General features: G+C 41.8%; 1 protein-coding gene across 1 annotated transcript; it reads left to right on the top strand.

The window, feature by feature from the left end:
- The first annotated feature begins 940 nt into the window (after positions 1-940).
- Positions 941-27,319, top strand: LOC144687149 (carboxypeptidase A1-like). The gene is made up of 11 exons (XM_078552895.1): positions 941-1,005; positions 3,602-3,683; positions 5,873-6,007; positions 6,147-6,245; positions 9,761-9,862; positions 11,853-11,954; positions 13,031-13,141; positions 19,360-19,450; positions 23,806-24,005; positions 25,307-25,391; positions 26,959-27,319. Exons 1-11 carry the CDS (start codon positions 941-943, stop codon positions 27,144-27,146), a joined length of 1,260 nt encoding a protein of 419 aa, XP_078409021.1. The 3' UTR covers positions 27,147-27,319.
- The last annotated feature ends 217 nt before the right edge of the window (positions 27,320-27,536 follow it).

The raw sequence follows: 27,536 nt of genomic DNA, 5'->3' as shown, positions 1-27,536 counted from the left end.
TGAAAAGCTGTCTGTAATAAAATGTACCTGTTTCTCGTTGAAACCTGCCCAGTCTGTCAAGTCATTACAGGAATGCTAGTTGGGAGGGGTGGGGTGGGGGTGGGGTTTGGGGGAGGCCCCTCCTGCAGTTGAGCGAATAAGACACATCGTTCACTGGACAACCATCATCTAGATTGGCAGAATGTGTGTCAAATCAGCTGAAAATGCTGATTGACTTCGTGACCCATCCACTCTGCATCCTTCCAGCATTTGCCTGCACTAATGGTCTGTCAGTCAGGATGTATTATGTGGGTTGCACTGGAGGTGGCTGGATGAGTAGCCACTTTTCCTCTCTGGAGTTTCCATAGCACCAGTGCCGGCAGCAAATTGGAGACCAATTTCAAGGTCAGAAACCTGGGATAGAGATGAGAGGAAGTTTGAGACAGGTAGAGACTGGGAGTAGAGATGAGAGAACCATTGGGTGACAGAACTTTGACCTGCATCCTGGTTTGATAGTAAGCTGGGCAGAAGCCTGATGGGGGTTTGAGGGGAGGGTCACTGAGCTGGCCTCAGTGGCCAGAGGGACCAGAGTGGACAAAAGAGGTTTCACATCCTCAAAGCAAAATTAAATATAACAACATGCCCTTGTAAAAATTTGTTATCAGCCTGAAGTCCTGTGAATCTCAGGGGTGCAGAGAGAACTCGTGGGATAATGGTCCATCTGACCAGGTGTTGAGGCTTTACCCACTCCCATTGGCAGAAACTGGGGGCGTGGTTGGATTCTGCTCACTATACTGTGGGAACAGGACAGCAGGGAGACAAAAGATATAAGGAAAATGTGGTTAATTTACTTTGGGCAATAATTAATAAAGTCACTCGAACTAAGATTATAGCGGATAAGAAATCTTTATAAACGGTCATTGAAAGGCAGCCCTTTCAGCTAGCACATTTCCTGTTGAAAATGCGGGTGCTGTTGGTCCTCAGTGCCTTTCTAGTGGCTGTTTACAGCCAGGAGACATTTGTTGGGTGAGTAAATGTCCTTTTCCCTTTCATGTGGACTGTGAGAATCCAATCAAATGGTGCAGTGCTCTGGTTAAAATGGTGTCATGGGAATGTCACACTGCGGGGCCATTTGGAAGATTAGGGTTGCACCCTCTGTGATGCCATGCTCATTGAAACTAAGGCTGGAATTTTTCAAAAAGGTGAGTAATCCCACCGCTGGGATGGAATGCGGGATGTAACTCCATGCGGTGAGTGGTGGGATCCAGGGTGGCATGTTGTTGGTGACAGCCAATTAAGCTTCCACTGTCCAACTGAGGGCAACGACCCACTTGTCAGAGGTGCCAGCCCAATCAGAAGGCCAGCAGTGCGGCAGCTCAGCGATGCCCCTGATAAAGGCGGTTACCTCTGAGACTGCAAGAAGAGGAGAGCACCTCCATGCTGAGGGAGGTGGGGAAGTGACCAATAATTGGCCAAATTAATTGGCTTAATTGGCCACCGCCTCTGGTCGGCATGCAGCCTTGCTAGTGAGCCGCGAACCACTGGTAATATCCCGTGGCAGCAGGAAGATGTCGGCTTCCCGGCCTCCCAGCCCTTCTCCAGAAAGGCTGGCCACATCCAATCCTAAGGTTCTCATTTGGTGATGCGTATCACCCACGTCACAGATTGGAGGAAGGGGGGGTTTATTTTAGTTTCATTGATGCCGATAGTGAGATAGGGGATCATAGGAAATCAGAAGATGGTTTTAATCATGAACCATTTTCATTTCCAGAGAACAAAGTGTGGCATAAAACAGGTTGCAACGATTCCCCAAAGGTTTCTTTTGTGCTAGTGACGTCAACCAATTTCATCCCCCCGCCACCTAATGTATAAGAATGGAACCGATGCCACCCCGAATGCTGTGTGCGGTGGTGAGGGGCAATAGTTAGGTTGTGGGTGGGAGGTGGCCCTCCCACATCACTTGAATTCACATTGGCCATAGCTCCACTGCATAGTCAAACCAAGGAAAGGAAATCCTGGAGCTAATTTACAAACTTAAGCTCATTTTTCTTTTGTACCATTTGCTATAGTGGGTGATCCTGTTTATACCCTAATAAAGTTAGCAGCTGGGGCTGGGGCCTTGTACATGTGGATCAGAAAATGGAAACAGGACTCCCTCTTCACCCTGAGTGCTTGATTTGGAGCCAGGGACTGGAATATACCCAGTATGCTATGGACACAGACTGATGATTGCGTGTGAATGCAGCTAGGGCTTTTATGGAGCCAAACCGATGATGGATTCTGAATTTTAATTGTTTGCTCTTATTAAGGTGTTTCAGTAACTCTCCCCAGTCCCCATGTGGCAAAGGTCATGTCAAGGAACAACATCAAAATAGAGAATCATGGTGAAAGGGTAATCACTAAATGCCCATCCTGAGGATTACCAACTCTGGTTGGACCTATTCCTGTAGGTTTCATCACATGATCTCCCACTTCCAGCCCCCTGAATCTCATAAACCTGCTTGCAAGAGATGCCATCTTCACAAATGTGCTGCCTGACCCTCCCCAGGGAGACTTTTCACTGACAATTTAACCAAATAAACTGTTTAATTAATTGGCACTATTTACGTCAAAAACAATTTTTTTTGGAAATTCCATTGTGCAAATTCTTGACTAAATTGAATTGAGTTTAATTCTACAATAAATAGTTTGTTTCCTGCCACAGCTTACACTGAGATCTGTGAATTCCGAAAGTGTCAGTGTGTGTGGGCTGATGATACTAGCTTTCCTATCCAGATGGACAGAATTAAGGTCTCACCTTTCTCTGACACCCATAAGAAACATAGATCAAATGATTTTGAGTAGCTTAACACAGTCCTTAGTCAAGATCACAACCTCCCATAACTCTATGCAATGGTATTCACTCACTAACTTCAATGGATGAAAAATTGTGGGCTGACAGTGTGTAGTTTGGTAATGTACACCCTCAGTGCAAGACAGATGAAGGTACACTACCCCCGCCCTAAATTTAACTATAATACCAATACTCACCTTACCCCTAACTCTAAGCCTAAAATTGCCCCTCAGTCTCAGAGGGGCACTCAGAAACACTGAAGGTTGATTGGTGTGGGAAATAGAGAAATATCATGTTGGGTGATCCGCTAAGATTAAAGCACATTGTTGGAGCAAAGTGATAGGAACTTTGCATTGAGCCCATGCTTAACCTGATCCCGGAGTGGAAGCTAAAAGAGGAGAAAAGATTTTATTCTTTTTCACATCCCCTGCTATAAAAATGCATAAGGAGAAGTGAGCATTTTGAACTGATGGCAGAGATTGTTCAACCATTAAGCTAATTTATTGTTCTGAATCAAGAAGGGATTGAATAAGATGACCCATTCAATGTGCCTGTGATACAAGACAAACCTCATATTGCAGGGAATGGCTTTCCATGCCTCATTGAGAGAGAACTTCATCTTGTAATGTTTGATACACAGCTACCAGTAACACTCTATATTCTATCACTTGGGAAAAGTTATGAGGGGTTTCTCTCTCAAGGGCTGAGCTGGCATGTTTCATGTCTCTTGACCTTTAGCCATTGCATGAAGAATTTCAATTCCCTTTCTTTAATTTTCACTTCCCACAGTGACCAGGTTCTACGTATCACCGTCAGCAATGAGGAACAACTTGCCCTAGTGAAGTCCCTCCAAGAACAAGAGCATCTGAATGTAAGTTAATATACATGAATAAAATGGAATTAAATGAATGTAAATTCAAGGGCATCTCTTTGTGCTTTATTCCCCCTTCTTGTTTGACTAAAGGTCACATTAACTTCTATCCTACTCTTTTCAATCTTAGCTGTGGTCTGTATTGTGGTCTTTGATGCTACATGTAGGTTTCTCACTAAATTAAAAATGCTTTATATATGAGGTGATCTTAAAAATGTACAAGTAACTATGGAACAGAAATCACTATTAACATGTCATAGTGAATCCCTGAAACACACAGACTAAAGAAATCAGGGCAAGATCATCGTGCTCATTCCTTCTTCAGAACATGTAACACATGCTCTACTGGAAAATGTCTCATTTTCTCTCCTGTCAGATTTGGTGGCGGTAGAATTTGAACTGGTTCTGTGGTATAAAAGAGAGATTGAAATTAACGGAGTTCCCCAAGCATCTAGTGTATCATTGAGATGCTTAACTGAGAAAGATGGAACTTTGGAACTCTTTCCCACAAAAAACTGTTGAGGCTGGGGCCCAAATAGAAATTTCAAAACTGAGATTGATGGATTTTTGTTAGGCAAGAGTGTTAAGGTTTATGGAACCAAGGCGGTTAGATGAAGTTAAGATACTAATCAGCCATGATTTAATTGAATGGCGGAACAGGCTGGATGGTCAACTCCTGTTCCTAAGTAATTATGACACTTACGATCCTCCTCCTCCAATAGGTAGGTGGGTCCACACATCCCTATGACACATCTCTGGTCATTGGGGAGGAATGGAGGCATTTGTGGAAGGGGGAATGATGCTTGACTTGTTATGGGCTGGAAATTTTCAAGAATGCTGGAAAATCAGTGCAACTGGAAAGATGAGAGATTGGTGAATCCTGTAGATACTTAGAACCTTTCCGGGCCTACAGAAAGTTACATAAAACGGATAAAATTAAAGAATGTTACAGGATAGCGAGAGGCCATTTCGCCTATCAAGTCTATTCCAGTCCTTCTCTCCTTGAGTTACCTAGTCTAGTTTCACTCTCCTACTCACTCCCTCATATCTATTGATAGTTTTTTTGTGATTATCTTAAATTTGTCCCCTTCTTTTACTATCCCTCCAACTATTGGAAACAATCTATCGCTAATTGTTATATCATAATTCCCAATAATTTGGACATGTCTTCCTGTTCGTCCTGCCACCTTCCAGGTCCAATGAAAAAAGCCTAAACTTCCTTTTCATAGTCTTAGCCCTGGTAAAGCCTGAGTGAATTTTTTTTTAAGGGATGTGGGCACCATTTGCAATTATAGCCAGCATTTGTTGCCCATCCCTAATTGTCCTTGAACCAAATGGCTTGCTAGCCCATTTCAGAGGGCATTTAAGAGTCAACCAAATTGCTGTGGTCTGGAGTCACTTATAGGTGACCATGTAAGGGTGGCAGATTTCCTTCCTTAAAGGACATAGTGAACCAGTTGGGTTTTTACAACAATTGATGATAGTTTCATGGCCACCATTACTGAGACAAGCTCTATATTCCAGGTCTTTTTTTAAAAATTGAATTTAAATTCCACCAGATGCCATAGTGGGATTTGAAGCTATGCCCTCAGAGCATTATTAACTCAGTGACATTACTAGTACTCCACTATCTCCCCCAGCACCTTTCCCATTGCCTTTTATTATCTTCCCATAGGTTGCCCAAACATGCACAATATTGAACTGCAACTTTAGCAAAGAAAAAACTTGCATTTATATAGCACCTTTCACAACCTTAGGATGTCACAAAGCACTTTACAGCTAATGAAGCACTGTGGTAAGTTAGAAATGCAGCAACTAATTTGTGCACAGCAAGTTCTCATGAAAGGCACAATGATAAGGGCCAGATAATCTGCTTTAGTGATGTTGGTTGAGGGATAAATATAGGCGAACAATCTTTTACATCCACCTAAGAGGACAGATAGATCTTTGGTTTAACATCCCAACTGAAAATTGCACCTATGACAGTGCAGCACTCCCTCAGTACTGTACTGGGCATGTCAGCCTGGATTGTGCAATGTCTTGTACTAGCTCAACATTACACTTTGCTTTTATATTCTATGCTCCAAGTACAAAACCACAGAAATATTCAATTGTTTTTTTTATCAGTGTTTTCTATTTTTGCTACAAATTCCTATCCTAACGATTAATTGTAGATTTCTTATCATTAGATTGATTTCTGGTTAGAGCCAAGCAGGCCCTTGCAGCCCATTGACATCCAAGTCCCAAGAGAACATGTTCAATCAGTGAAAGCCTTCCTGGAGTTCAGTGGTGTTGGTTACTCAATCTTGATTGAAGATCTACAGGTATTTTCCTTCAGCTGATCTCTTAGCAATTTAAACTTTATATTACGTTATCCCTAGTTGGGGCAGCGGCTCTGGAGTCATCATCACTGCCAGTTAATATTAGAGCCAAATTGATAATGATTGGATGTTAACCTTTCAGATGTTGTTGGATGAAGAGAAGAAGGAAATGATGCTTTCTCGACATAAGGAACGCAACAGCCAAACATTCAACTATGCTTCTTACCACACATTGGAGGAGGTAAAGTCAAGCAATGAATAAATATCCTGAAAACAAATATAACAGTCACAGGTAAAAATGGAAAACTTTAAGAAAGTGATTATTCTTAGAGATTCACATCTCACTCCTGGACAGGATAGAAAAGAAGAGTTTTCAAGTGATAGGTGATCTTTCTCTCAGTCCAGCCTTCTCAACATCTTGTATTCGTCTCTTCCCGGTTTTATTAATATGACAATTATCAGTGCTTCTCTGATATTTCCTCCCGTGCTCCACCTAAGCTCCAAGTACATTAGTCATACTTCAGTTGGACAAAGACTTGGTCAGACCCAGTGTGGAGCACTGCACTTGATTTTGGCCTCCACACCTCAGACAGGATATATTGACCTTGGACAGGGGCAGTCCCTGAATGATATTGAGGCTTATAGGGTTAAGTTATGATGATAGTTTCCATAACAAGGGTCTAGTGAGAAGGAGGAATTGAAGGAAATTAGTATTACTAAAACAATAGTGCTGGAGAAATTAATGGGACTGAAAGCCAATAAATCCCCAGGGCCTAATAACCTCCATCCCAGGGTACTAAAGGAGTGGCCATGGAAGTAGTGGATGTGTTGGTTGTCATCTTCCAAAATTCTGTAGATTCTGGAACTGCCCCAAACAGATTGGAGGGTGGCAAATGTAACCCCACTATTTAAAAAAGGAGGGAGAGAGAAAACGGGGAATTACAGACTGGTTAGCTTAACTTCAGTAGTAGGGAAAATGCTAGAGTCTATTATAAATGATGTGATAAGAGGACACGTAGAAAATATCAACGGGATTAGACAAAGTCAACACAGATTTATGAAAGGGAAATCATGTTTGACAAACCTACTGGAGTTTTTTGAGGACATAACTAGCAGAATAGATAAGGGAGAACCAGTGGATGTGGTGTATTTGGATTTTCAGAAAACTTTTGATAAAGTCCCACATAAGAAGTTAGTATGTCAAATTAAAGCACATGGGATTGGGCATGGATTGAAAATTGGTTAGCAGACAAGAAACAGAGAGATGGAATAAATGGGCCTTTTTCAGAATGGCAGGTGGTGACGAGTGGGGTACCGCAGGGATTAGCACTTGGGCCCCAGATATTCACAATATATATCAATGATTTGGATGAGAGAACCAAATATAATATTTCCAAGTTTGCTGATGACACAAAACTAGATGGGAATGTGAATGATGAGGAGGATGTTAAGAGGCTTCAAGGCGATTTAGACCATTTGAGTGAGTGGGCAGATACATGGCAGATGCAGTACAACAAGGATAAGTATAAAATTAAAAGCAAAAAACTGCGGATGCTGGAAATCCAAAACAAAAATAAAAATACCTGGAAAAACTCAACAGATCTGGCAGCATCTGTGGAGAGGAACACAGTTAACGTTTCGAGTCCGTATGACTCTTCAACAGAAGTAAAGTAAAAATAGAAAAGAGGTGAAATATAAACTGGTTTAAGGGGGGTGGGGTGGGACAGGTAGAGCTGGATAGAGGGCCAATGATGGGTGGAGATAGCCAAAAGATGTCATAGACAAAAGGACAAAGAGGTGTTGAAGGTGGTGATATTGTCTAAGGAATGTGCTAATAAGTGCCATTAAGGGTAGAAAGCAGGACAAGCAAGGCACAGATAGCCTAGTGGGGGTGGGGTGGGGGGAAAGGATCAAAATAGGCTAAAAGGTAGAGATAAAACAATGGATGGAAATACATTTAAAAATAATGGAAATAGGTGGGAAAAGAAAAATCTAGATAAATTATTGGGGAAGAGAAAAAAAATGGGGGGATCGGAAAGGGGGTGGGGATGGAGGAGAGAGTTCATGATCTAAAATTGTTGAACTGAATATTCAGTCCGGAAGGCTGTAAGTGCCTAATTGGAAGATGAGGTGCTGTTCCTCCAGTTTGCGTTGAGCTTCACTGAAACAATGCAGCAGGCCAAGGACGGACATGTGGGCATGAGAGCAGGGTGGAGTGTTGAAATGGCAAGTGACAGGGAGGTCTGGGTCATGCTTGCGGACAGACCGAAGGTATTCCTCAAAGCAGTCACCCAGTCTGCGTTTGGTCTCTCCAATACAGGAAACCACACTGGGAGCAGCGAATGCAGTAGACTAAATTGAGGGAAGTGCAAGTGAAATGCTGCTTCACTTGAAAGGAGTGTTTGGGCCATTGGACGGTGAGGAGAGGGGAAGTAAAGGGGCAGGTGTTGCACCTTCAGCGGTTGCATGGGAACCGAGTATAAGTTACCCATCTTGGTAGAAAAAAACAGAAAGACAGAGTATTATTTGAATGATGGTAGATTGGGAAAAGTTGATGTACAAAGAGACCTGGGTGCCCTTGTACACCAATCACTGAAAGTAAACATGCAGGTGCAGCAAGCAGTTAAGAAGGCAAATGGTATCTTGGCCTTCATTGCGAGAGGGTTTGAGTACAGGAGCAAGGATATCTTACTGCAGCTGTACAGGGCCTTGGTGAGATCACACCTGGAGTATTGTGTGCAGTTTTGGTTTCCTAAACTAAGAGAGGATATACTTGCCATAGAGGGAGTGCAGCGAAGGTTCACCAGACTGATTCCTGGGATGGCAGGATTGTTGTATGAGGAGAGATTGGGCCGACTATGCCTGTATTCACTGGAGTTTAGAAGAATGAGAGGAGATCTCATTGAAACGTATAAAATTCTGACAGGACTGGACAGGCTAAATGCAGGGATGATGTTTCCTCTGGCTGGGGGGGTCTAGATCAAGGGTCACAGTCTCAGGATACAGGGCAGGCCATTTAGGACTGAGATGAGGAGAAACTTCTTCACTCAGAGGGTGATGAACCTGTGGAATTCTCTACCACAGTGGGTTGTGGAGGCCAAGTCACTGAATATATTTAAGAAGGAAATTGAAAGATTTCTGGACTCTAAAGGGGTCAAGGGGTATGGGGAGAGAGTGGGAGTATGGTGTTGAGATAAAGGATCGGCCATGAACATATTGAATGGTGGAGCAGGCTCACAGGGCCGACTGACCTACTCATGCTCCTATTTTCTATGTTTCTATGTTTATATTCTCTTGAGTACAGAAGACTGAGGTGTGGTCTGATCAAGGCATTTAAAATGTGGTTGGGTAGAAAAAGGAGAAACTATTTCATCTGGTGGGGGAAGTCAAGAAGAAGGGGACACAGTCTTAAAATTAAAGCTCACCAAGGAAGGTGGAACTCTGGAATTCTCAGATCAACCATTATCTAATTGCTTAGTAGAACAGTCTGGAGGGGCTGAATGGCCTTCTCCTGTTCCAATGTTCCCACGGTGCCAGGCTTGATTGCCAATAGGGATGAAATTGGTTTGCAGCAGTGTGAAATTGACTCATAGACAATCAGCAGCCTATTTTACACACTGCATCTGATGTTATTTTCTATTGCAGCTAATGTTGCACAATTTCATCCCCCTTCGCTTCCCAGGAAGACAACACAAGGGAATCTCATTGTCCAAGCACAGAGAAAACTGACTGTAATTTCCACTGTCTCTTCCCCAGATTTATGCCTGGATGGATACGTTTGTAGCTTCAAACTCAGGTCTGGTCAGCAAGTTGCAGATTGGTACCACCTTTGAGAAACGTCCAATCTATGTCCTCAGGGTGGGTATAAACCGAGAGCTGGCGTACCTTCTCATCTTTGTATATTTCAATCAAGCAACTCCCAAACTGTAAGGCACTGCTTAAAAGAGTAGCACCATTTAATAAATATAAATATGATTAGCCCTGGTGAGAACTTGCTGCTGTGATTAAAACAGAGGTCGGCAGTGAGGTCCTCCGAGTGGCCTGATCCTGGATCCACCTGATGGACCGAAGGTAGAAATTGAACCTAGCTACATCTTTTTTTCTGTGTAAAATGTGTGGAACAAGGACTTACTTTGGGGACCAACACCATTCACCCAAAGTACACCTCAGAAACCCCCAAACTGATACTGGGCCAGGCCGTTTTTTAGGCATCTCTGGTGACTGCGTAATTGAGAAACCTAATGTCTGATTGAGGCTCCCTTGCCGCAATTGAAGTTCAGTGAGTGGAGAAGTGGAGCTTGTTCCACTCTGGATTCTTCAGTGGAGAATGCAGCTGCCTGCAAAATGCAAGTGTTAACAAAGCTAAAAGCATTCCTGTGGAGCCAGGAGGAACAGCAGCGCTCATCCAACTCCACAGTACCCGCGATCACTAACCCGACGCTTCCCCCCAACTCTGCCCCGGGACTTACCTAGGGGCTTCTATCAGTGAGGTAGAGAAGTGTTGCCCCACTACAGACACCTCACCTGAACAAGAGCAATGAAGCCCTAGCCCCAATTTAAGGCCCACCATGAGCTTCGTGTGCCTATAGGGGTCCATTTCAGGCCTGAAAATGGGGCAAAAGAAATACCCACCCCTGAAATTCTTATTTTTCTAGTGTATGTGATGATGTTAATGGTAAGAGAGATGTTGCAGTTCAATTAGATCTGGGATATCAGTGAGAAAGTATTCACATTTTCATCTTAAAGTGGAAAGGTATTAGAATTCGCACATGCCCCTAAATGTTACAATGGGAGATTATTTTTTATTCGTTCATGGGATGTGGGCATCACTAGCTAGGCCAGCATTTATTTCCCATCTCTAATTGCCCTTGTTCAGGGGGCATTTAAGAGTCAACCACATTGCTGTGGGTCTGGAGTCACATGTAGGCCGGACCAGGTAAGAACAGCAGATTTCCTTCCTTAAAGGACATTAGTGAACCAGATGGGTTTTTTTATGACAATCGGCAATGGTTTCGTGGTCATCATCAGATTTATAATTTCAGATTTTTATTGAATTCAAATTCCACCATCAGCTGTGGTGAGATTCAAACACAGGTCCCCAGAGCATTACCCTGGATCTCTGGACTACTAGTGCAGTGACAGTACCACTATGCCATCACCACCCCTGATATCCACACAATTACCATTGTAGGCTACCGTGTTTAAAAAGGTACAGCTTTCATGAAAAATTCTTATTCCCGATTGTCCTTTAAGCTGTGTATAAATTCTGTGAATCAGTCAATTAGGTTCCACCTGTAACACACTCTTCAGCGCCATCGTTTTTAAAATATAAACCATCTGAGCACCCCAAATATTTTCCAGTCTGTGATTCACTCCCATGTGTCTAATTTTCTATAAATCACACAAGCCATCAGTCAGATTCCGGCATAGAAATTATTCCCTTGTGTATAGTATAGAGTCATACAGCAGAGAGGGAATTGGATAGAACTATCCAATTAGTTCCACACCCCCACTCTTCTGTGAGAGCATTACAAATTTTCCCTTTTCAAATATTTATCCAATTCCCTTTTGAAAGTTACTATTCAATCTGCTTCCGCCACCTTTTCAGGCAGTGCATTCCAGATCACAATAGATCACTGTGTAAAGAAAAATTCTTCTCCTCTACCCCACAGTTCAGTTGTCAAGGATCATAAGCTATTTTGTTCTGATATATTGTTTTAACTGTGCAACGCTATTTCAAGGTGATCTGATACTGTATTAATATTTAGTAATGCTGGTTGTTTCACAGCAACACATTTTACCCTTAGCCAACTGTTTGTGATAATTTTAACAAACTGTCCTCCTACAGTTCAGCACTGGTGGCATTAACCGACCTGCCAACTGGATTAATTTTGGTATCCATGCCCGTGAATGGATCAGTCCCGCTATTTCCCTCTGGTTTGCGAATAAGGTAAGGTTTAGATGAATGTGTTTGTGAGAATAATGTTAGGGGCTCAGTATTTACAAATCTAATAGCTCCATTGCTTCTCCAGTGACTGCAAAATCCAGTCCATTGTTAGTAGGCAAATGAGATTCTGAGCCCACCTACGTTCCCATCACTCATATGACTCCAACAGTATCTCATTACTCCTGAGAGGGGAGCATCATATATTAATATCTCTTTGAAGTCCCACCATTGGTAGGATGACCATCCTACTAGCTCCAGTGCATTAGCATGAATTCTTACCCTCCCAACCCCACCACCTGCTGTGCCCCTGTTGATAACGATAACACCTAATGTCAGAACAAAGCCATAGGGGCCACATTTAAACTCGTCAAAACCTCCTTTACTTGGCCACATTATTAGAGTTTCCAACCCTCCAGGCTCATCCTGGAGTCTCCTGGAATTAAAGATTAATCTCCTGAGCACTGCTGGGAATAAACCCAGGAGCAGTAAAAAAAAAAGTCTTCATTTTTTCGAAGACTTTTATTTAATAATTATAAAAATTTAGGAGGTTTGAACAATTGCAAGCAGAAGGTCTTGCAATGTGAAACCTCCAAGGATATGTCCAACCAGAGTTAGCAACCTGAACAACAACACACTATTTGCCTAACCTCAGAAAAATATCCCAACTACACAAGTTTGAACATTTTCACTGTGCACCTTAGCCATTCTGCTAGAGATGACAGTTTTGGGGTAATATTACTGAGAAATAAAGGGTTCAGGATAGGCGCTGTGGGGGAGCAAATCAGTCGTAGCTCTTGCTCTTGATTATGGGCCAGTGGTACTTTGCTGGGAAATGCTCATGTACATTATCAGGTAAGGGCAGGTTCAGATTTGAGGTTGATGCCCTCACAGCTGGATTACTAACTGATAGTCACAGTCTAAGCTCACACATGAAGAATGGCAATTTGAGAAAGGTACACGAAAAATGGCTTCAGGAGGAGAGGGTAGAAAAGGGAGAGTAAGTCAAATGAGGAAGGAATAGTCACGTGGAAATGTCCCAACACTCAATAATACAATGGATTATTTTGTCTCTTACCCAGATTATCAGTGAATATGGCAAGGATACTTCTGTGACTTCATTGTTGAACACGATGGACCTCTACCTAGAGATTGTTACAAACCCTGACGGTTTTCATTTTACCCACACTAATGTAAGTACAACAAACACAAAAGCAAAATACTGAGGATGTTAGAAACCTGAAATAAAAACAGAAAAACCTGGAAATTCTCATCAAGTCAGGCAGCATCTGTGGAAAGGAAAACAGAGTTAACATTTCAGGTCAGAACAATCTTATTTTCTCAATAAAAAGAGCTTGGGATTGCAATTCATGTACTTCAAAGACAACAATGTCAATGTCAGGTAGTGGAACACTTATTCCACTCTTGTAGCCCTCCAACTCTCTGTCTCGCCAGTGCCTCAGACTGTACGAGAGAATTTGCAATCTGGGTGTTCTAACTGATGCATGAGCATACTTTATTTTTGAATCCCATGTTCCTTCCAACACCAAGGCCATCTTTAACTATCTCTGTAACATCTCCCTTCTTTGACTTTCCTTCAGTCACTGAAAGCCTTATCCATGTCTTTTGCACCTCTAGACTTGACTGCTCCAAAACTCTCAAGGCCAACCTCCCTTTCCCCACCTTATAAAAGTTCCTGCTTATCCAAAACTCTACTGACCTACATTTGCTCCCAGTCACCTAACACCTCAAATTTAAAATTCTCATCCTTGTGTTTAAATTCCTTTCCCTTCCTATCTCTGTGACTTGTCAATCGCCTTGGAACAATTTCCAATGTTAAAGGCATTGAATAAATGCAAGTTCTTGTTGTGTAGTACAAAGGCTCCCAAGCCAGGTATGGCACAGCCAACTGAAGAGAAAGGTTTCCTTTACTCTGCCCCAGGGGCAGAATGGCACCAGTGTGTGCAGTTTCACTTCCCACACCAGCTACTCCAGGACTCCTTTGAATGAGAATGCTGGTTTGGTGTCACTTAAGCTAGATTAGGGCAGTTTTAGGCTTTGAATCCCATCCTCATTATGAACTGCACTGAAGTTGTCCCCTACTCTTCTTGTGAAGGATCCCTACAAGCAATCAGTAGGCAGAACTCATTTCTTGTGTTCTTGTAAGGTGTTGGGCAGGTCAGCAACTTGTCTGTAACTTTTTGCGGCCTCCTCTTCGGGCCAAATACTGGTCACCAGTTGTGCCAGAAGGACTCGCCATCAAGTTTCAATATAGGTGCAGATTTGTCTGGAGCTTCCCTATGCATCCTCTATATGTGCACACACCACAGGATGGGGAAAATCAAGCCTGACTCACAGAAATCTGCAGAATCTTATGATGGTACCGAAATAAAAAGAAAGAACTTGCATTTCTATAGTGCCTTACATAAATATACATGGCAGCAAACTTGCACATGGGAAGCTCCCACTAACAGCAATGTGGTAACGACCTGATGATCTGTTTTAATGATTTTGGTTGAAGAATAAATATTGGCAATGACATGGATGATCCTTGGTCTTCCTTGAAATAACTTCAGAGGATATTTTATGTATGTCTGAAAGAGCAGACCAGGCCTTAATTTAATACCTTATTCAAAAGACAGCAACTCACTTAGCACTGCACTGCACTGTCAGCTACTAGATTGGTGGATAATGTTCAACTATAATGCACTGCAAATAAATTCCTGAATTGCATTAGGAGAAAAAGAGTACAAACCCTCAAGTGGTTGCCCTGTTGTAATATAAACTATTGTCCATACATCAGTTGGAGCTTATGTACAACTCCAGTCACCTAATCATGTAAAGGATGTTATTGCCAAGGAAAGGGGAGAGTGGTCACAGAGGTAGGCAATGAAGATAGGATTTACTTCAGGGAAGATTCTACTAAAAACTTTCATTAATTGGAAGATTGAAAAAGATGGGCTTTTTTTTCTTGTAAGGGAGGAGACAATGACTTAAAAGACATTCTCAAGACTATAAGAACTGATACATTGAAAGAAAACCAACTACTTGCTGAAGTAATATTTTGGTCATTTACCACATTGCTGCCTGTGGGAGTTTGCTGTGTGCAAATTGGCTGTCATATTTACTACATTACAGTCACTACACTGCAAAAAGGCTGTAAAGCTATTCAGGACATCCTGAAGTCATGAAAAGTGTATAGATCATGAAAAGTATATAGATGCAAGTCTTTTGTTTTATTTGGATGCCGACAGGGGGTTTATAGGGCACAAAAATCCTGGAACTCCCTTCCTAACAGCACTGTGGGTGTACCTACACCACATAGACTGCAGTGGTTCAAGAAGGCAGCTCACCACCACTTTCTCAAGGGTAACTAGGGGTGGGCAATAAATGCTGGCTTAGCCAGTGACTTCCACATCCCTAAAATGAATTTTTAAAAAACTTAATAAGGAGGAAACAAAGAGTAAGAGGGGAAAAGCAGCAGAACTTTTTCAACCCAAAGGTAACAGAATGGTAACATAAATTAGCAGGTAAAGTTGCTGAAGCAAATGGTAATTTTTTGTTTTGTTGATCAATTAACCAAGATGACATTCCAAAGCCGACAGAATCATAAAAAGTTTACAGCACAGAAGGAGGCCACTCGGCCCATCGTGTCTGCACCTGCTGAAAGAATGAGCCACCTAGCCTAATCCCATTTTCCAGCACTTGGTCTCTAGCTCTGCAGGATTCAGCACTTCAGGTGCATATCCAGACACCTTTCAAATGAGTTGAGGGTTTCTGCCTCTACTACCCTTTCAGGCAGAGTTCCAGACCCCCAAAACCCTCTGGGTGAAAACATTTTTCCTCATCCCCACTCTAATCCTTCTACCAAACATTTTAAATCTATGCCCCCTAGTCACTGACTTCTCTGCTAAAGTAAATAGGTCTTTCCCATCCACCCTATCCAGGTCCCTCAAAATTCTGTACATCTCAAACAAATCTTCCCTCAGCCTCCCCTGTTCCAAGGAGAACAATCCCAGCTTATCCAATCTTTCCTCATAGCTGCAATGTTACAGTCCTGGCAACATCCTCATAAATCTCCTCTGTATCCTCTCTAATGCAATTACATCTTTTCTGTAATAAGGCGACCAGGCTGCATACGGTACTCAAGTTGTGGCTTAACTGATGTTTTATATAGTTGCAGCAAAATCTCCCTGCTCTTATATTCCATGCCTCGGCTAATAAATGAAAGGATTGCATATGGCTTCTTAACCACCTTATCAACCTGCCCTGCTACCTTCAGGGATCTGTGGACATTCACTCCAAGGTCTTTCACTTCCTCTACATCTCTCAGTATACTCCCATTAACTGTGTATTTCTTTGCCTTGTCTGACCTCCCGAAATGCATCACACTTCTCTGGGTTGAATTCCACTTGCCACTTTTCTGCCCACCTGACTGCTCCATTGCTATCTTCCTGCAGTCCACAGCAATCCTCCTCACTATCCACCATGTGGCCAATTTCTGCAACGAAAACAAAAATTGCTGGAAAAACTCAGCAGGTCTGACAGCATTTGTGGAGAGAAAGACAGAGTTAACGTTTTGAGTCCATGTGACTCTTCTTCAGAACTAAAGAGAAGTAGAAATGTGGTGAAATATATACTGTTTAAGGGGGGTGGGACAGGTGAAGCTGGATAGAAGGCCAGTGATAGGTGGAGGCAAAGGGGAGATTGTGAAAGATGTAATAAACAAATGGTCAAAGGGGTGTTGATGGTGGTGATACTGGCTAAAGGAGGTGATAATGGTGACATTAAGACTAGGAAGCAGGATGAGCAAGTGACAGATGGCCCTGGTGGCAGTGGGGTGGGGGGAGGGGATGGTGTGGGGAAAAAAGATTGAAATAGGCTAAAAGGTGGGGATAAAACAATGAATGGGAATAACTTTAAAAAAAATTTTCTTTTATCTTTGGCCAATTTCTGTGTTGTCTGCAAACTTCTTGATCATTCCCCCTACGTTTACATCCAAATTGTTAATATATACCACAATAAACAGGGGACCTGGTGCTGAGCCCTTCGTAACCTCGCTGGAAACAACCTTCCAGTCACAAAAACACCCGTCAACCATTATCCTTTGTTTCCTGCCACTGAGTAAATTTTGTATTCAGCTTGCTACATTCCTCTGGAACACTGCAGGACACCTAGGAAAATTGCCCAAGTATTTCCCTGACACAAAAAGCAGGACAAATCTAACCCAGCCAATTACCGTCCCATCAGTCTACTTTCGATCATCAGTAAGGTGATGAAAGGGGTCATCAACAGTGCCATCAAATGGCACTTGCTTAGCAATAAACTGCTCACTGATGGTCAATTTGGGTTCCGTCAAGGCCACTCAGCTTCTGACCTCATTACAGCCTTGGTTCAAACATGGATAAAAGAGCTGAACTCCAGATATGAGGTGAGTGTGGCTACCCTTGACATCAGGGCGGCATTTGACCAAGTGTGGCATCAAGGAGTCCAAGCAAAACTGGAGTCAATAGGAATCGGGGGGAAACTCTCCACTGGTTGGAGTCATATCTAGCACAAAGGAAGATGGTTGTGGTTGTTGGAGGCCAATCATCTCAGTTTCATGACATCACTGCAGGAGTTCCTCAGGGTAGTGTCCTAGGCCTAACAATCTTCAGCTGCTTCATCAATGACCTTCCCTCCATCATAAGGTCAGAAGTGGGGATATTTGCTGATGATTGCGCAATGTTCAGCACCATGCACGACTCCTCAGATACTGAAGTAGTCCTTGTCCAAATTTTCCCTAGGGTGGAAGAGTCAATTACTAGCGGATATAGATTTAAGGTGAGAGGAGAAAACTATAGAGGAGATGTGCGGGGCAAGTTTTTTACGCAGAGGGTAGTGAGTGTCTGGAATTCGCTGCCAGAGGAAGTGGTGGAAGCAGGTACAATAGTGGTGTTTAAGAGGCAGCTTGACAAATACATGAATAGGATAGGAATAGAGGGATACGGATCCCAGAAGTGCAAAATGTTTTAGTTAACGGGCAATATGATCGGCGCAGACTTGGAAGGCCGAAGGGCCTGTTCCTGTGCTGTACTTTTCTTTGTTCTTTGTTCTTTGTTGTTCAAATGCAGCAAGGCCTGGACAAAATCCAGGCTTGAGCTGACAAGTGGCAAGTAATATTCATGCCACACAAGTGCCAGGCAATGACCATCTCCAACTAGAGAGCATCTAACCATCACTACTTGACATTCAATGGCATTACCATAATTGAACCTCCCACTATCAACATCCTGAGGGTTACCATTGACCAGAAACTGAACTGGACTAGCCATATAAATACTGTGGCTACAAGAGCAGGTCAGAGCTAGGAATCGTAACTCACCTCCTGACTCCCCAAAGCCTGTCCACCACCTACAAGGCACAAGCCAGGACTGTGGTGGAATACTCCCAACTTGCCTGGATGAGTGCAGCTCCAACAACACTCAAGAAGCTTGATGTCATCCAGGACAAAACAGCCGTCTTGATTGGCACCCCCTCCACAAACATTCACTCTCTCAACCACTGATGCACAGTAGCAGCAATGTATACCATACACAAGATGCATTGCAGGAACTCACCAAGGCTCCTGAGACAGCACCTTCTTAACCTGCGACCACTGCAATCTCAAAGGGCACGGGCAGTAGATACATGGGAACACCACCGCCTGGAAGTTCCCCTTCAAGCCACTCACCATCCTGACTTGGAAATATATCGCCGTTCCTTCACTGCCACTGGGTCAAAATTCTGAAACTCCCTCCCTAACAATGCTGTGGCTGTACCTACACCACATGGACTGCAGTGGTTCAAAAGGCAGCTCACTACCTCCTTCTCAAGGGCAATTAGGAATGGGCAAAAAATGCTGGCCGAGCCTGCAAAGCCCACATCCCGTGAATGAATGAAAAAAAACGAACAAGGGCGAATGGAATAGGAGAAATAAATTAAATCTAACTGTCCATTTTGGCACTTGAGGCCTGAAGATTGAAGTAGGGATAAAGGTTAAATGTGGCAAACAGTTTCTAAAATAAAAACAGAAAATGCTGGAAAATTTCAGCATGTCTGGCAGCATCTGTAGAGAGAGAAACAGAGTTAACGTTTCGAGTCCTTATGTCTCTTCTTCAGAGCTTATATTGACTCGAAACGTTAACTGTTTCTCTCTCCACAGACCTGCTGCGTTTTTCCAGCATTTTTGATTTTTATTTCAGGCTTCCAGCATCCGCAGTATTTTGCTTTTATTAAACAGTTTCTAAAATTGATTAACTGTATTTTCAGACAGTAAGGAGGTTAATGGGCACAGTGAGAGGGGGGATTAATTAATGTGTCTGGGGTAGGTTTGATGGAGTTAAAGGCTTTTTCCCATCCCCTAAAGTGATTACTGTTCTTTTCTTTCCAGGACCGCATGTGGCGTAAGACCAGGTCTAAGTATGATGGAAAGAGATGTACAGGTGTTGACCCAAACAGGAATTTTGATGCCAATTTTGGAGGTAAGATTACACCACATGCTGAGGTGACTATGTATTACCAAATTCCAAGTCCAGTTACACCCAAATATGAAGTCAAATGCTTCATCACATCCTTACTACTTTTGCAAGTGTTTAGTGTATTTTAGTTTTACAAAGATAGTTGGAAGAGTAACAGGGATACAGAATGAGTAGTGATCAATCTGTGATACCTCATTATAAGTTAATTCATGCTGCAAAGATTCAGCATCATGACTGTAAGCATCCAGTCCCAATGCAATCACAAAACCTCAGGAAGAGAAAGGGGGGTACACATTCTAACAAAGGCAATCTTTGCTAAGGGTCATTGTTCTAAGCCACCCTCAGCAAGATGATTTACGTGCTGAAATCTTTCCATTAACTAATAAAGGAGGTTGGTTAGCATAGATGTAAATTAATCAATATCTGGAAACGAATTACATGCTGAAATCTAATCAAGGAGTTCAATAAAGAATACCCAGGATTTACAGACTTGAAATTAATTGAGGACTTTAGTAGAACAATGAACTATGAGAATGAACTGAGAGTAGAGCTGATTGATGGCTTATGAATACAGCGTAACACCGATCCATGAGTTAGAATGCATTATTCGCAGAAGTCTGGCACCAGGTCACTGCAGATCTTCATTTAAATGATTCAGGACAGTCGCTCATCCCAAAACCAGCAAGAGTCAGGGAGACAGGAGCAAAAATTGTGTTGGGAGACTCTCTGCCAATGACCTAACGAAACAGTCCCAGGTGTAGAGAGTTAACACTGGGCAGGGTCTTTGGCAGCTAATGCTGGCGCCGGGTGGGAGAGGCAAGGACTGGGGGCCTGAATGGACTCCTTGCATGGACTGGAGGAGCAGCCCTGCCCACAAGGATTCTACAGAAAAATAAATAATTCACTACTTTGTGTTTAAAAGTGCTTCCAGATTTCACTCCTGAAAGGCCAAATTCTAATTTTAAGGTTATGCCCCTTGTTCTAGGCTCCCCCACCAGAGGAAATTGTTGTTTAAATTTATTCTTTCATGGAATTTGGGCAGGCCAGCACTTGTTGCCGATTCCTAAATGTCATTGAACTGAATGGCTTGCAGGAGGGCAGCTAAGAGTCATGGAGTCAGATATAGGCCAAACTGGATAAGGACGACAGATTTCTCTACCCCAGTGGGTTGTGAATGCTCCATTGTTGAATACATTTAAGGCTGAGATAGACAGGTGTTTGGTCTAGAACATAAGAACATAAGAAACAGGAGCAGGAGTAGGCCATTTGGCCCCTCAAGCCTGCCCCGCCAATCAATAAGATCGTGGCTGATCTGCCCCAGGCCTCAACTCCTCTTTCGTGCCAGCTTCTCATAACCCTCAACTCCCCGATATTTGAAAAATCCAGCTGTCTCCTCTTTAAATACTTTCAGTGATCTAACCTCCACAACTCTCTGGGGTAGAGAATTCCAGACATTCACTACCCTCTGAGAGAAGAAATTCCTTTGCATCTCAGTTTTAAATGAGTACCCCCTTATTCTGTAACTATGTCCCCTAGTTCGAGATTTCCCATTAGTGGAAACATCTTCTAAACATCTACCCTGTCAAGCCCCCTCAGAATCTTATATGTTTCAATAAGACCACCCCTCATTCTTCTAAACTCTAATGAATAAAGGCCTAACCTGTTTAGCCGTTCTTGATAAGTCAACCCATTCATCCCAGGAATCAGCCTAGTGAATCTCTTTTAAACTGCTTCCAATGCTAACATATCCTTTCGTAAATACGGGGACCAAAACTAACAACAGTACTCCTGGTGCAGCCTCACCAACAGTTGTAATATGGCTTCCCTATTTTTAAATTCCAACCCCTTCGCAATACAGGCCAAAATTCCATTTGGCTCCATAATTACTTGCTGCACATGCACGCTAACTTTTTGTGTTTCATGCATGAGAACACCCAGATCTCTTTGTACTGCACTTTTTTGGAGTCTCTCTCTGTTTAAATAATAGTCTGCCTTTTGATTCTTCCTACTAAAGTGCATGATCTCACACTTTACTACATTAAGCTCCATCTGCCAAGTTTTTGCCCACTCGCTCAACCTATCTATATCCCCTTGCAGGTTCCTTATGTCCTCATCACGACATGCCCTCCAACTTATTTTTGTATCGTCAGCAAATTTGGATACATTACACTCTGCCCCCTCCTCCAAGTCATTGATATAGATAGTAAATAATTGAGGCCCTAGGATTGATCTTTGTGGCACTCCACTAGTTACATTTTTCCAACCTGAAAAACACCCATTAAGCCCGATTCTCTGTCTTCTGTATGTTAACCAATCCTCAATCATAATACATCAACCCAAATACCATGAGCTCCTATCTTATGCAATAACCTTTTATGTGGCACCTTATCAAATACCCTCTTGAAATCCAAATACACTACATCTACCGGTTCCCCTTATCAACTCTGCTTGTCATATCCTCAAGAAACTCTAGCAAATTTGTCAAACATGGTTTTCCTTTCACAAAACCATTTGTCTCCATTTGATTGTGTTAAGCTTTTCTAAATGTCCTGTTATTTCTTCCTTAATAATGGACTCCAGCATTTTCCCACAACAGATGTTAGGCTGACTGGCCTATAGTTTCCTGCTTTTTGTCTGCCTCCCTTCTTGAACAGGAGCGTCACATGAGTGGTTTTCCAATCCACTGGGACCCTCCCGGAATCCAGTGACCAATGCCTCCACTATCTCTGCAGCCACTTCCTTTAAAACCCTCGGTTGCAGGCCATCAGATCCTGGTGACTTGTCTGCATTTAGTTCCATTAGTTTGTCAAATACCTTGTCCCTCCTGTTAGGGACTATTACAAGATCATTCCTCCTGTTAACTCCTTGCTTATCTGATATCTTTGGGATGTTTATAGTGTCCTCCACTGTGAAAACCGATGTAAAATATTGGTTTAAATTATCTGCCATTTCCCTGTTCCCATTATCAATTCTGCAGTTGCTTCCTCCAAGGGTCTCATGCTCACTTTAGCAATTCTCTTTTTTATATGCCCATAAGCTCCATCTGTTTGTTTTTATATTTTTATATTTCTTACCAATTTACTTTCATAATCAATTTTCTCCCTCTTTATTGGTTTTTCAGTCATCCGCTGCTCATTCCTAAAAAATTCCCAATTCTCTGGCCTACCACGAGTTTTCGCCACTTTGTATGCCTTAGTTTTTGATTGGATACTCTCCTTGACCACCTTTGTTAATCATGGATGCTTAATCCTTCTCATCAAGTCCTTCTTTTTGACTTGGGTAAATTTTTGCTGAACGCTATGAAATATCTCTTTAAATGTCTGCCACTGCTCATCCATTGACCTTCCCCTTAATCTCTCAGGGAATTAAGGGATATGGGGAGCGAGCGGGAAAATGGAGTTGAAGCCCAAGATCAACCATGATCATGTTGAATGGTGGAGCAGACTTAATGGGCCGAGTGGTCTACTCATGCTCCTACTTCTTATGTTCTTCCTTCAAGGATATTAGTGTGAACCAGATGGATTTTTACAACAATCAATGATAGTTTCATGGTCACCATTACCAAGACTAGCTTTCAATTCCAGATTTTATTAATTTGAATTTAAATTCCACCATCTACTGTGGTGGAATTTGAACATGTGTCCCCAGAGCATTAGCCTGGGTCTTTGTATTATGAATTCAGTGGCATTACCACTATATCACTATTTCTATATCTATCTTATTAAAGTCCTTCATCATTTTAAAGACTTCTATTTATCCCTTAACCTTTTAAACTCAGGGGAATATAAGCCAGGTTTATTCAAATCTGTCCTGATCGTTTAACCCTTTAAGCCCCTGTATATCATTCTTGAAAATCTGCACTGTATTCCCTCCAGGTCCAATATATCCTCCCCGAGGTTTAGTGCTCAAACTGAGCGCAATATTCCAGGAGGAGGATTTTCTGGATCTGACTCCAGGTGTACTGGACTACCTGAGTGCCGGAAGTATGAAAAACTGGGCAGGTCAGAACACAAACCTCTGTAGAGGTACCTGCACATGTTTCCTCCATATGAATGAATGAAATTTAGGTGGGTTCTTTTAAAGACATGCTTCCCACTTACCTGATTTCCAAATATTCACTGCACCATGCAATCTAGCACGCCCGCACACAGAACGAAGAATATTTCCCTTATCAAGTCTTCTCTATCGTTATTGACCTTGGCCTTTTGCCATTTAATTCTCTCAAATAAAGTTGGGATTGTAGAATGTGTGACTGAAAGTGATGAGGCCAATCTTCATTTTCACACCCGCATTCCCTTTAAATAAAAGTGTATTAAGCAGTAAACCATTAAATTTTATTTGTTGCTTTTAATTAATAGGACCTGGTGCCAGCGGCAATTCTTGTTCACCAACATACTATGGACCTTATGTCAACTCTGAGAAGGAAGTCAAAGCCATAGTTGACTTTGTCAAAAATCACGGAAATTTCAAAGTCTTCGTTGACGTTCACAGCTATTCCCAGCTCTTGATGTTTCCTTATGGTTACACTTCAACTAAGCCAAAGGACTATGGAGAGCTGGTAAGTTATGGTTTGTTCTTACACTGTTCAGGAACCATTTGTTGTCAACTGTCCATTTAATTGTGGTCCTCAATCAACTTGCTGCTCCATATGCCTCGGCCAGGCTGTGGGATGTTGATATTTGGTCACTTTCTCACTTTCTAACCAAAGACGAAATGGATGGTAGATTTATCCTCATCCCCATACAGGTGAGAGGTCCCATCAAGGTAATTCACAGAACTACTGATCTCATTTGGACAGACAACAGTTATTTGTTAAAGGACAATAACATGAATTCAGAGAAGGGAGGTGATGTTTAACATACACAAATATTTGTTTTAACACATTACTGATACTGGAGAGGGGCGTACCGTTGATATTCCATATGTGGGTACTCAGAGAGCTTTTGACACAGTTTCATATTATGAATTAATGATGAATGTACAGAAGCAGTGATTAGGAAGTAACTATGGTGCGGGATAGAAAATTGGCTGACAAGAAGGAAGCATTCTTATAATGATGCTTTAGAAAAGAATTGTTAGCAAATTCTCCAAGATTGTAAGTGGTACAAAAATAAGAAGGACAAATAATGAGGACCAAAGTAATCAGATTCAAAAAACATTTAGGCTTTTGAAGCATGGGGCTAACAGGTGGCAGATACACTTCAATGTGGATAAGTGAGAGAAAATAAACAGAAGAAGGAATATGAGGACTCAAAACGTCAACTCTTTTCTTCTCCGCCGATGCTGCCAGACCTGCTGAGTTTTACCAGGTAATTCTGTTTTTGTTGTGAAGGAATATGTAATTGTGTGCTGGTCAGGGAAGAGATTTAGTGGCTATTGTTAAATTTATAATTAGAATTTTGTTAAAAATAGTGATCAAAGCATAGCTTCCAGCTAATTTTACAATGCTATTAATGCACAGAAACCAGGAGAGATCACTTAACCACAGGGATATTATTGCCTTCGAAAGGATACAGAGGCAATCAGCAAAAGTTTCAGGTATTATCATTTAAGTTTGGGGAAAGGTTGAGAAAGTTTGGCTTATTTTCTTTGGAAGAGATGTCAAAATTACATAATTTATGTTTCATCCATATAAACTATGGTTAAGGCATCAGGGAACACAAATGAGGAGTTAGTTAGATAAAGTCTTTCCCATCCAAATGGAGAATGGAATTCATGGACATGGTGAGAAGGTGATTAACTGAGGTTGGTCCCTAAATAAGGAACATTCTTGTTGGCATTTCCTGCTCTTAAAAATTATAAATTATGGTATCCTTTTGTCTTTATCTAGTTTAATTTAAAAATGCCCTTTTTCTGCAGATGGAACTCAGCAAGAAATCCATTACTTCTTTGGCATCAATATATGGAACCAAGTACAGATATGGACCTATCTTCACTACCATCTGTAAGTATTTATTCACAGTGAAGAACAATGCAATCACATTCAAAAAGATTTTGAGCTCAAAGGTCAACCTGGTCAAAGACGCAACAGGACCATCTAATCTTTAGATTTCCAGGTGGCAGTTAGTTGGAAATGCTAGATCCTCCTCTTCAGTCATACTTATGCCTCTTTCTAATGCTCTTCCCTTGTTCTACTCACTAATCTATCAGTGCTCTGAAATGTTGCTTTGTATGTGAACAACTCTACAGCTGATTATAAATTTACAGCTAATTATAATTTTAACAAGTTATGTCTCCGGTATCTTGTGTGAACCAACTTTTAAAAAAAATCTCCAGGCCCTAAAATTTCCTATGACTGCCAGAAATTTGACAGTCAATTTTCCAATATATCTTCATTAAATCTAAAAATAAGCAGCAGACTGGAGCAGTGATGCAATGTCACAATTGTGTCAGCTATCAAATTCATTACCCTTATTTTTGTTTATGAAGTGCTAAAATGTCACAATCCATTTTCTAATTTCTGATTTTTATACTTATAAGTTCCAATTCATCATTTAGCACTAAATAATTTTCTTGATGATGGTATATACTTTATGATACTTTTTATAATTCCAGGCAGGTATAAATGCCATCTGAAACTTGAATTAAAGGCAGTCATCAAGTGATAGTTGTATGTGTGGTTTTCCTTTGAGGCCATCAAAATCATTTTTATTTTTTCCCCTCAATCACCTCATACAAGTCCTGCAGGACCATCAGCCTTTCACATCCTAAAGGGTAGATGGACAACATTCTCTCAGATAAAGGCTGTGCCATAACTGAAATGGATTATCCTCAGGCTAAGCAAAGAGGCATTGGTCCTTCTCATTGAGTCAATGGAATGTTTTATAAATCCGTCAAAGGAAGCAATGGAAGTGATTGGCACTGATCAATCCTACCTTGGGGGTTGTGGGAGAAAACTCCTAAGTGCCCAGGTCTGAATGAGCAGCTTCTGATACTAATGGACATTGGGCAGGTGGACAGAAATAGAGCATCAGTAAACTCAACACTGTCATCAAATAGACTGGAAGAATCGTTTTTATTCTCTTAATAACATTGAAAGCACCTAAACAACCTCCTTGTTACTAAAAATAGTCAACTGCCTCGCAATTAAAATTCCATATACTCAATCATTTATGTTGCTGACCTCAAGACCTTTTCTAAGGCAATAATATTCGCCTTGCAACTAGTTGGACCAAATTATAGACATTACTTCATAGAGGGAAAAGACTGAGGGCAAGACTGCCCCTCTCTTTTCCAAAGTCTTTTCTTCCTTAAAACTGAGTCATCAGCCTCGAGGATGGGGTTAGTCACCTGCATTCACTTACCTTTGTGGAAGCAGTGAGCCTGTACTTGGTCCTTCTCCACACCAAGATGCATTTGAGATCAGCAATCTAGCTTTGAGTATTCAAGGCACAGATCCAAATCCCAATACCCAAAGGCATGGCACATCACAGTGTAAAAAATGAGTTGTGTTAGAACAGTAGACATTCATACAATATTTAATTGTCTATATTTATTTGTTTCCCCATTAGATCAAAGCAGCGGTTCATCTATTGACTGGGCTTATGACCAAGGCATCAAGTACGCTTTCTGCTTTGAACTGCGTGACACTGGTCGCTATGGTTTCATTCTACCAGCCAATCAGATTATTCCAACAGCTGAGGAAACCTACCTGGGTTTGATGGAAATTTTAGACCATGCCAGACAGAACCCCTATTAAAAAATTTAAAACATGACATAATTCTGGTCTAAAGGTGTCTCTCATCAGAGCTGACTTTATTTTTGTTAAAAGTAGTTTCTCTTGAATGTAAGGTCCAGAATGTAATTTCTGTGTTTATACTATTATGTATCTAATCATGAAATAAGGTTATACAGAATAAAGTGATACTTCTGTATAAGCAAATCAAGATTCCTAATTTCAAAGTAATTTTATTCCTTCAAATTAGGTCATCAGCCAGGTGCTTGTCTTGTACGTATTTCCTTTGTGCAAGGAAGCCACAAATGGGGGCTTTGATGGTGCATGATGGGTATTTTTGCTGCCACTTGCCTCTAGGATCTTAGTTTGTATGTAGTATAGGCTTCTTAGAATGGGCCTTTCTCTGACATTAGA

Source organism: Cetorhinus maximus, chromosome 12, assembly GCF_964194155.1.
Source record: "Cetorhinus maximus chromosome 12, sCetMax3.hap1.1, whole genome shotgun sequence".
In the NCBI taxonomy this organism is placed as follows: domain Eukaryota; kingdom Metazoa; phylum Chordata; class Chondrichthyes; order Lamniformes; family Cetorhinidae; genus Cetorhinus; species Cetorhinus maximus.
The sequence above is the reverse complement of the archived record's forward strand: the minus strand, read 5'-3'. Positions and strand labels throughout refer to the sequence as shown.

Bases quoted from the DNA above. Each gene is read 5' to 3' on its own strand.
- LOC144687149 (XM_078552895.1), top strand. From the start codon at position 941: ATGCGGGTGCTGTTGGTCCTCAGTGCCTTTCTAGTGGCTGTTTACAGC. The intron at 6,246-9,760 runs GTAAAGTCAAGC...TCTCTTCCCCAG, and splicing joins CTTACCACACATTGGAGGAG to ATTTATGCCTGGATGGATAC. The intron at 24,006-25,306 runs GTAAGTTATGGT...CTTTTTCTGCAG, and splicing joins CAAAGGACTATGGAGAGCTG to ATGGAACTCAGCAAGAAATC.